The sequence below is a fragment of the Mycteria americana genome, chromosome Z, assembly GCF_035582795.1.
Source record: "Mycteria americana isolate JAX WOST 10 ecotype Jacksonville Zoo and Gardens chromosome Z, USCA_MyAme_1.0, whole genome shotgun sequence".
NCBI lineage: Eukaryota > Metazoa > Chordata > Aves > Ciconiiformes > Ciconiidae > Mycteria > Mycteria americana.
This window is the reverse complement of record NC_134396.1, coordinates 19,479,893-19,490,165: the sequence shown is the minus strand read 5'-3', so window position 1 is coordinate 19,490,165 and position 10,273 is coordinate 19,479,893. Positions and strand designations below refer to the sequence as shown.

The window sequence follows — 10,273 nt, the reverse complement described above, 5'->3', positions numbered from 1 at the left end:
TAAAGTAAACCATAAGAATAAGAATTACAGCATAATAAGGTCAGAGCCACAGGTGTATAGACAGAATAAGATTTATTTATTTGTTGTTGGACCAACAAGTTGGGTGAAACAGCAAGCAAACATTTCTGTCTGCAAGCCCTAACAATGAAATCGGAAGCAGCAAGCTTAAAGCTTTGCAAGTCCAGATCATATTATTTCTAAGTTTTGCTGAAACAAAGTGACAACTTGACAGGGAAGCATAGAGCAGAAGGAGACATTAGCAAGAAGCCTGAGATGGGGAAAGGGTAGTTATTGTCTGCAATATTGATGCACCATTATTGATGGTGCATCCTGGGTCAGGGCAAAACAAGAATATACCCTAAAACTAATCTCTCTGCTGCGTTCCTGACTTTTAGTACACTGCAGTAATGAATTTTCATTCCCAGGTTCATCTTTTGATCAGGGAGGATTAGGGCTGGAGCAGTATCAGCTGTTCTGTGGGGAATATGCCCTTGGGAACCCCACGTTTTCCTAATTTCTGTATGAAAGCCACGTCTGGTGGGGAGAGCTGTCTGGTTTTGCCTGTGTACTTGCTGCAGAGCCCTTGTGCTCCAGCTGCAGGCACAGGACCTGGAAGCCAGCAGGTCCCCTAGCCCCGGGGGGATGCTGGCCCCAGGCTGCAAGCCTGGCTGGGATGCAGGGGCACCCACCCAGGCCTGGCTGGTGGGAAGCACCTGGCACGGGGGCTGCGGAGAGCTGTGTGTCATGGAGCAGCAGGAGGGAGGCAGGGAGCCCTGCGGGTCCGAAATGGCCCGGGACTGGAAAGCAGGAGAAGAGGAGGAGGGAGGGATGCTCCTCTTCCTCGCTTTGGAGTAACTGGAAATAAACACACCGTGTGAGTGCCCCGGCTGCACGGGGACAGGATCTCCTCCCCAGAGCTTTTCAGCTCCACCAGACAGATAAGTAGAAAAGACATCTGCCAGCGAGGAGAGTTCGACCGGCTTGGAAATTTGTGGCTGTGATTTGGACCCTTGTCATGCCCACGTACTGTGTCACTGTGAGAGGAATTCAGTTACCATGGGTTACCCTATCAGTACGGGGACCAAGTGCCTCCCCTCCCAACAGCTCTATAAAAAGAGTCTCTCCAAGATACCCCAGTGGCTCCTGCCTACCAGCGCAGACCGGGAGAAACTTGGCCGCGGGGAGAGAGGGAGGGCTGCCAGAGGAGGTGTCAGCATGCCGTCTGCTTTCCAGTTTCAGTGCCACTTCGTTCTCATCTTCCTGGCAGCCTCCAAGGGGGAAACCAGATACCTAGAGGTGAGCGATGGGGCTGACAACTAAAGTGCCTCGCTGTGCTTTTAGCTGCTATCTTCTAACTTGTACTCCCAGCTTTCGAGCATCGTGCTTTCTCCTCTCTCCCTTGCTTTTCCCACTCCTCCTGCATTAAACCTACACCTGGGTAACATTAATGCAACAGTCCTCCCCTCCCCGTTTGTTTGTCGTCCCTTTTCTCAAACTTGCATTTTTGCAGAGGATTTAAGAGACTCACTGTGCACTGAGCTGCTGGGCTTACCTCTTAGGTGCCAGGTTTGTTCCCCTCTACTGCAGGTTGACAGCTTTCTGAATGAGCCCTTCCACAGCTGCACCATTTCTGGAGGAGGGATTTAATTTGCTGGTGCCTGTTCTTGAGAGGTGCAGGGAGGGGGCTGCATTTTACTTTGCCCCAGCCTCTTCTTGCCCTCTTTCCTTCACCAGGTGAGGGATGCTGGTGAAGATGAGCCCTTCCTACTCCTCAGTGAAGATCTGAAGCGAGAGCTGTCTGCAGGGCAGATCTACCGGCGGTCGCTCCGTGAGTTTCTTTGGCGCTCTGGTGGGGACCATCAGTGGGTGGGAGAGTCCTGGGGGGAGCTCAGGGCTCAGGGAGGGGAAAGGGGCTATTTGGGATCGACAGAGCTGCAGGTGCTTTTTGCAAGGGGGCGAAGAAGAAGGACAAACTGTTAAAATCTCAGAAAAACTGTGGTTGAAGCAGAGGGGCACTCCTTTTCAGAGGTGAAAGGGGCTCTGAAAAGAGTCTGGGGCTCAGAGTTGAGGGTCCCCAATAATGGGAGGAGGATGGGGACTGTCCACCCATGTCTCTGGCCAGGGTCATGTCTCCAGGGGATGGGGCAGGTGGAAAAGCTGTGGTTAGAGAGAAATCTGAAGGAATGGGGTGTTTGTGCGCTTGTGCACATACACACAGAGTTTTCTGCTCAGAGACGCTTTGACATGTCATCTCCCCTGAGCCCCCCATCGCGCGCTTGTGCTCACACCTGCAAGTTACTATCAGTCCTCCGATGCTCAGCAGGCTCCTAATTGCTTCAGCTGGGTGTCCCTCTCCTCGCTGCCAGCCGGGTCTCAGCATGGGTGTCCCTCCTCGCTCACCCCTTCCCTGCACTGTGGGAGTTGGTGCTGGGTCTCCCTGCCCCCAGGCTGAGGCAGCAGCCCGGTGTCTCTCTTCCTCCAGGGTGCATCGACATGCTGAGTATAGAGGGGCAGTTCACCTTCACTGCAGAGCAACCGCAGCTGCACTGTGCGACCTTCTTCATCGGGGAGCCCGAGGAGCTCATCACGATAGACTACGACTTTGTGAACATCGACTGCCAAGGGGGCGATTTCCTGAAGGTAAGAAGCTGGCGAGTCCTGCTGCGCTCCCCCTTCCCTGCTCTCATCTGATGTGTGAGACGTTTGCTACATGTGGAGGTGTGCGCACGAGTGTGTGCGTGTCCGTGTGTGCAGAACAGGCTTTCACAAAGCAGCCGTCTCTGGGACGGCTGTTCCCCCTCCCTGAGGCACCGCGCGTACACGCCCCCCCTAAAGCAAAGTCGGACGCAGGCTGAGGATCCCTCTCCAAACTGCAGCACCAGCGCTTCTGAACTCTTCCAGGAGCACCTCTACTGAGTGTCCATACCTGGGGGACTAACTGAAAAGTATGGTCACTACGAGCCAAGCCCCTCAGCCCCGTTAGGAGGGTTTTCTCGTTGCATCATGAATCGCACAAGCCTTGCAGATAACGATACAGCTCTCTGAACGGTTGTTACTGCTCCAGGACCTCCACTTAGCATCAGCTTATTAACGAGTGGATCGTTGCAGGCTTTCTTTCAAATGGTCCTGCTAGAGCTTTTCAGGATGTTGGCTCTGAACAGAAAGAGGTTCGTGACTCAGAGCCGTTTATATTCCAGTATCAAAAAACTTTACCAGCACATTTTGCTGGCAGGCAGAAGCATTGACCGAGGTCTGAACTGTGTTCAGGAGAGAAGGGGAGGCTCGACAGCCCCTGGCTGCTCCCCTCACCTTGCGCTCTGCCCTTCGCGCTGCGGTGGCCGTGCACAGCACAGACCCCGTCCCGCCTGGTAGCGAGCTGAGCTCCGGGGAGGAGGAGGAGGAAAGCTGCCCTTCAGCCCTTTCCTTGTCTCCCTTTCTGGGAGAGATGCTGTCCCCCTGCTTGCTTTACCCTGGGGAATCCTGTCCTTCCATCCCAAACCCCTGCCTGGGATCTCTCCCCACTTTGCTACAGGGAGGCTGATTTCAGCCTCTTGAGGGTCCAAGGATTTTGTACCTGTACTTACAGCCACTAATGGAGGCAGAAAAATGCCGAGAGATCTTTGAAGCTTTATAAAGGTTTTCTTCCTTTGATCACGGTGTCCCCAGTTTCTGTATTATACTATTGTATTTATACGGGCAGCTTTTCCCTGGTGTAATTTGAGCACCCACGTCTCATTACTTCAGAAAACTTACAGTTCTGGCAAATCCAGAGACTGATCCTGCCGCTTTTCCATGAGGAAGTCCCACAGATACTCATGTTAGGATTACTCACTGAAGCGATGGCAGGATCTGGTCTTCGGCTTTTCGAAGTATTGACTGGGGCATAGAAGGAATTACTGGGTGAGTGGCTAGGAGGGAATTTTGAAACAGCAAGGCAGGCAACTGCACAGCTATGCTAGTGTTAATACCAATTTCTAGTTCTGACATGTTTCTGACACATTTCCCTGAAGACAGTGAGGGAAAATTGTCGCTATTTTTGTTGTGAAGAAAAGATTTGTAGAGGTTGCTGCTTAAGGTCCAGCCAAGTAGGCAGCATTTGTTCTGCTTTCTAGTGGTTAGGACAAGCTGAAAGAACAGACGTAGGAGAGAGCAATACCTCTGCCAATAATTCCTCCCCGAAGCTTTATAGTATTTCAATACCTCTGGAAGGCCTCCGGGCCCATTAATGACAAGCTGCAAAATATGGATGATGGAAAATTACAGGCCAGATCAATGGACTTAATGCCCAGAGTTTGAGAGGGTGACTTACGTTTCATGTGGCTTCCAAATCAAACTGGTCAAAAACTTATCTTAGTAACAATGAAATTGCAACAGTAAGAAATTAAAAAATTGAGGCAAATGTGATGATGCTGGAGCAAAAAGAGCTGCTTCCCTCAAAAAAAGGTCACCAAAATTGTCACCTGAAGGAAATAAAGACAACATAAAAATTCAAATGTATCCCTTTCCTAAATACAGGTTGAAGCTTGAATAATTAGTTAAGTGCTAGGAAATTGATAAATACAAATAATTTTGGGGTTTAATTGGTGGCTTTGAACAGGTTATCTGGTGTCAAAATGAAACAGTGTCTGTAATACTTCGTGTTTCTGTTCTCTGTTAACAGAGCGATAAGCTAAAGCCCTGTTTTCAATTATTGAACCCCTGTAGGTATTTGATGGCTGGATACTCAAAGGAGAGAAATTTCCCAGTTCCTTGGACCATCCTCTCCCCACTTCCCAAAGATATGTAGACTTTTGTGAAAGTGGCAATATTCAGAGGAGCATCAGGTCATCGCAGAACGTGGCAATGATCTTCTTCAGGATTCACCAGCCAGGCAATGGATTTACTGTCACGGTCAAGAAAAATGCCAACCTCTTTCGTAAGTCTGCCTTTTATACCGTCAAATGGGCTTGCGTTTGGGGCAGGAAGCAAAATGAACATGTTGGTTTGCATTGAATTATCTCGCTGGCGTTATCTGCACTGACACAGCTCCAGTAATGCCAGAGAGCCATGCACGCCTGCACGCCTCAGAATTTGGCTGAGGCTCAGTGTGTGTCTCAAGAAAAAAAAAAGTGATGTGTAAGAGGTAACTTAGGCATGGCTTCAATATTCAGGACCAGAAAGCTCTTTCTTTCAAAGAAGATCTCTTCCAATCTAATATTGTCATGTTCCAACACATTTGGCTAGAACGAAAAGTATTAATTTAGAGAGTTTAATCTCAGCAGTTTCTAGATCTGGGTGAACAATGAGGAAAAAAATACTTGAAGAAGTTCAACAGCAAAAAAGTATTGAATGCTTACATGATAGTTATGAGTGACATATGATCCCAAGGATCTATTTGCAAGTTATTTCCCTAAGCCTGTGAGCTGGCAAGGCGCAAATAATGGTCAATTGTATATTTTTTCCACAAGAGGACAGCACATTTAACAATTATTGTTCAGGCTAGTCTGCCTCACCATGCAAAGGACGAAGATGATGGCATGTCTGCCCTGTCCTTAGCCCAAGTGGTTCAGACACAAGCCTGCAAGCTGGGTCTCCGTGCTGGTGTGGCTTCTTGCCTGTGGATGTGGCAATTGTGTGCAGCTGCTGGAGGTGGCTTGTGTCCTTCACCAGCCTGCTGAAGCAGCTGCAGGCCTCCAGGTCTGTGTGGAGGATCCCTTGGGTTCCACATGCAGATGATAAGCTACTCCCGTAGCTGAACTGTGAAGTTTGAACTTTAAGATAAAATCAGCATGTACCTGCTTTAGTTTCAATGCGATGTCTTGAAGGGTAAGGAACTCCAGTTAACAGGAGCAGAATAGGACACAGGACTTAGGGGTTTGCTGGCAATATCAGGCAATAACCAGTCAAAGCTAAACAAAAGCCCTGAATCCATATTTAGCCTCCTTCAAACTGGCAAACAGTATGAGCCCCTGACAACATGAGCTCCTAATGTACGGATTTGGGGTGTGAGCTCTCCCATTGACCGCTTCACCCTCAAGTTCTGTCAGACCTCATGCTACACAGTAAGCAATGGGTAGGGAATTTTTAGGGAACAAATGCTATGCAAGAACCCCAGAAAATGCCATATGCATATTTTTCAGCATTTGGTTGTAACTCTCAGTAATTAAATAATCTGTTCTTTGTTGGTACTGAAAGTACGTCATTTTGCTACATGCACAAGTAACTCTTGTACTTCTCCCACGGCCCAGCTTGCAATGTCATCTCTCAGACTCCCTCAGGAAGGTTTACTATGGTCATTCCTCATCAGCACAGAAACTGCAGCTTCTCCATAATCTACCCAGTGGTGATAAAAATATCTGATCTTATCCTGGGACACTTAAATGGCCTCTTTTTAAAGGTGAGTTGCTTGTTTCCTAAGAAGTTACTACCTTGTGCGGTTTTCCTGGGCACAGGAGAGGGAAGGGAGTAAAGCGGGGATAGCCTGTGGCAGTGGCTGCTATAAGGCATGTGTGCTCCTGACCACGTGCACGCACGCTGAGGGCTCTGGGTTCCCCCCAGAGATGAGAGCTGCGTCTGTCTCTGTTGCTATTGTCTCTGTAATGTTGCAGAGGCAATCAAATTATGAAAAGTACCATTAATGCATGTAAATATTGATTGCCATAACAAAGGGTAAGAATTTCATTAGAAAGAAAGAAGTGCTCTCCTGGAGAGCTGTCTGTCTGTATTTAAACTAATGAAAGCAGCAGCCACTCTGAACAGAGAAAGGAGACACGGGTTAGATAGTGAGGCATTAGCATGGAGAAAATGCAAACGTGCTCACAACTGATTCCCTGCTTGGCATGCTGAGCATCCTCTGCTCCATCTGCTCTGATGCGCAGCACAGGGCTAGGGCTTGGCCACAGCGTTTGGTGCTTGGTGATGACCAGACAGGAGAGGACAAAAGCTGTTGGTGGCACCCTGTGCCTGGGAGGTCTAAGAAGGTGTAAATTCCAAAATATTGGAATGATAGGAACAAGAAAGTTTGTTTTCTGCTGCCAGTGAGACTGGCAGCCTAAGTCCTTCACAGGGACTGCCAGTGTCTGAGCAAACCAGGCTTTGAGAGATGGGCAAGTAAGTTGACTTATTCAGCAGTGGTCAGAAAAGGGACAAGAGCAGGAGGATGATAAAGAAATCAGGCACTTAAATAGCAGCATATGGGTCATTGCCCAAAGATGCACAAGATGTCCGTGCAAGACGTTTTTGGCAAACAGCATTAATTTCCAGGAAAAGAACACTTGTGGGTCTAATATACAGTGAGCCATTGTCATCATACAAAACTACTCTTTTGGTTAATTCCTACTTTAATTAAGCTTTGGCAGAATAGCACATTTTAGCAACACTTATTGCTTAGGAATAAGTATGGTATAGTGGAACTTAAGTTCCTGCCTGCCAGCTGAGTGTGGGCACACATGCAGCCCATGCCTGTATTAATTTGATTACACGTCTAAGCATCCAGAATCAGATTGCTTATCTGCACTAAAAGCAGCTGAATCAACACCTTAATTATTTGTCAGTAGTTTTCAGAGCCTACTTAGGTCTCTGTTTGGAATCCCTTAAGGAAATTAACTGACTAATGTCAAATTGAAGTAGTGTTGCTTAGGATGAGAACAGCCTCATTTCACATCTGTTTGAGCACAGAGGACTTCTAAAACCTACTGTTGGCTGCAATCATGTCTAGAGAACTGCTACCTTTTTGAAGATAAATGATAAATAACTTTTAATCTCTGCCTTTTTAGAAACCATCAGCAGGCTGTGCAGGAGTGGGAGATTTTGTAGAGCTGCTAGGAGGAACTGGCTTAGACCCGTCCAAGATGTTTCCACTAGCTGATCTCTGTCACTCCTTTCATGGGTCTGGTAAGAACTCCTTCTCCCACTTACCTCCACATGTTAAAATAATTAGCCAGAGGGAGTTGTGCAGAGCCCCCGCAAACCCGGATTTCCTGCTAGACTGGTGAACTTCACATATAGCAGAACATGAGAGCTAAAGCTATTCGAGCCTGCAGCTGGGCTGTGTGATACAGCACACCCATGAGCACCTTCACTTGCCCCTGCAGTGATCATTATAACAAGGTTAAGTTACACATATTTTTTAAAATGCTTTTCCTATGACACGTGATTATTAGAGTGTCGACAGATAAATGAGCCTGGAAGTTCATAACAAATGAAGGCAGAGCCATTACATTTTCCGTTAAGGAGCTTTTCCTCACTTTCTCAGTGTTTCAAAGCCTACTCTTCTGCTGCAGGAGTAACACACACCCCAAAAGCCTCAGAGCTCCCACTCTCTGCTTTGAAATATAAAAATAAGGATTCCCAGCTTCCCTAATATTCAGTACAGCGGAGCACAAAGTGTTGCAGTGATGCGACAGACCAGTCCCTGCGGCACATGTGTTGTACCTCGGGGTTACGAACAGGTGCACTGGAGAAGCAGCGTTTCCACAGGGTTGAAGAGCAGGAATGTGCCTGGCACTTTGCCCCTGTGGTCTCCCTTGCCTTTCATCACAACACAGCTTAATAGTCCAGGAACTGTTTAAAGCTTTAACTGGCAAGCTCTGGTGCTGAGTGAATACGGAGCACTGCGATGAGATTAAAATGTGCTTTGCTGGCAGTGTGAAGGAAGGGAAATCCCATCTCAGCAGCCTCCACTCTCCCAATGACCCACCAGATTTCTTCTCCAGTGAGGAAGGTGCTCCGAGTTCCCCAAACAAAACGGGTTTTGCCAAACCCCCGCTCAAATGGCTCATCTCAAGCAGTGGTTAATGATATGCTTGATTTCCCCCACAGTGAGTCCACGTGCTGGGCACTGCCATTTGAGTTTGCCTTGGTAAGACTCTCACATGCCTTTGTTACTGTGAAGAACGTCCTTACGCACAAAACCACTCATCCCTCTAACAAGAAACATTTCAGTATTGTTAACTTTGGATATCTCCAGCACAGGGTGCCGTTACCCTTACCCATTGCTCGTGGTATCTAACAGTAGCATACCTTCCCAAATGCAAACACGTACACATCTCTGCATAGTGTCTATCTGTACAGATCTCTGCGTAGTGTCTATCTATGCATACGTGAGACTGCGGGTGAATGGGAAGTGAGTGGCACTTGCATGAGTAAAGGTTACAACACTCTATTAGATACCCAAGCCATTGTGAAGTAAAACTAACAAATACAAAGAAGGTATTTAGTCAGCAGTACCACCTCTGCCTGGTCATTACTACACACAAACCTGCTTTGTTTCCAAAATTGTATGTATTGGTGCTTTGTAATTCCCAACGCTATGTATCTCTTTTCCCTCACTCTCATGTGAGTGTATCTTTATATCTCCTCTATATCTCTTTTCCCTAACTAGCCCAAATGAAGATTGGCTGTGACAATACCGTGCTGCGAATGGTCTCCAGTGGGAAACACATCAACCGTGTGACATTTGAGTATCATCAACTCGATCTGCAGGAAACAGAAAACAGAAAGGAGAACAGCATTGAGGAATTCTGCTTTCCTAGTATCTGAGAAACCAGGCCACACATTTTCACATAGCTAATGAAAATAAGGTTCTGGTGAATTAAAAAAATGTATTTTTCCTTTAACCAGCTGGTATTATTGAGCCTTTCTACAGTACAAGCATATTTCTTTTTTCATACAAATCAGTCATTTCCATGAGCAAGCAGGAAAAAGCAACTAATATATTAATCTTTGTTATTATCATTATATTTTTTCTGCAGTATTTAAGCTCATTTACCACATCAAAAATCAATAGCAAGAAGAGAAGGCTATGTTTCCCATATAAATATTATTAGGAAAACAGACACAAACCCTCTGTGTATCTAGTCTGAGGACATACAAAACCCACAATAAGTATAAACTTCATGCAGCAACTTTATCCTTTTATTTCAGGTATAAACAAAAAAATTAGATGGTGAAATACACTTCCAGTTTTGTAAGAGGAAACCCAACATTAGTGTGCGTAAAATCAACTGGTTTGTTTATGACTATAAATGTACTATTTATTTCTAATGACATGTTTTTAATAAAAATTTATAGCATGGAAACTTACACAAATGCAAACATGAATAAATACATTCAAAGCGTTGGCAAAACGTTGTTAAGTTGTATTTTTCTGAAGAGCTCTTTTAACATTCTGGTCAAACTTCCTAAGTCTTGTGCAGTTTTCTGGAAAAGATAATTTTGAACATATGTTGCTGTAAAACTGTGGACTATTAAAGTAACATTATGGGCAGAAATCTGCTTTGCCAATGTTGCATAC

At 46.4% G+C, this 10,273-nt stretch overlaps 1 protein-coding gene across 1 annotated transcript; it reads left to right on the top strand.

Annotated features, from left to right (window-relative positions):
* The first annotated feature begins 1,215 nt into the window (after window positions 1–1,215).
* On the top strand, window positions 1,216–9,519 carry CRHBP (corticotropin releasing hormone binding protein). Its single transcript, XM_075527363.1, has 7 exons — window positions 1,216–1,296; window positions 1,735–1,828; window positions 2,483–2,640; window positions 4,705–4,915; window positions 6,228–6,376; window positions 7,755–7,872; window positions 9,362–9,519. Exons 1-7 carry the CDS (start codon window positions 1,216–1,218, stop codon window positions 9,517–9,519), a joined length of 969 nt encoding a protein of 322 aa, XP_075383478.1.
* The last annotated feature ends 754 nt before the right edge of the window (window positions 9,520–10,273 follow it).

Bases quoted from the DNA above. Each gene is read 5' to 3' on its own strand.
- CRHBP (XM_075527363.1), top strand. From the start codon at position 1,216: ATGCCGTCTGCTTTCCAGTTTCAGTGCCACTTCGTTCTCATCTTCCTG. The intron at 4,916-6,227 runs GTAAGTCTGCCT...CCCACGGCCCAG, and splicing joins GAAAAATGCCAACCTCTTTC to CTTGCAATGTCATCTCTCAG. The intron at 6,377-7,754 runs GTGAGTTGCTTG...CTGCCTTTTTAG, and splicing joins TAAATGGCCTCTTTTTAAAG to AAACCATCAGCAGGCTGTGC.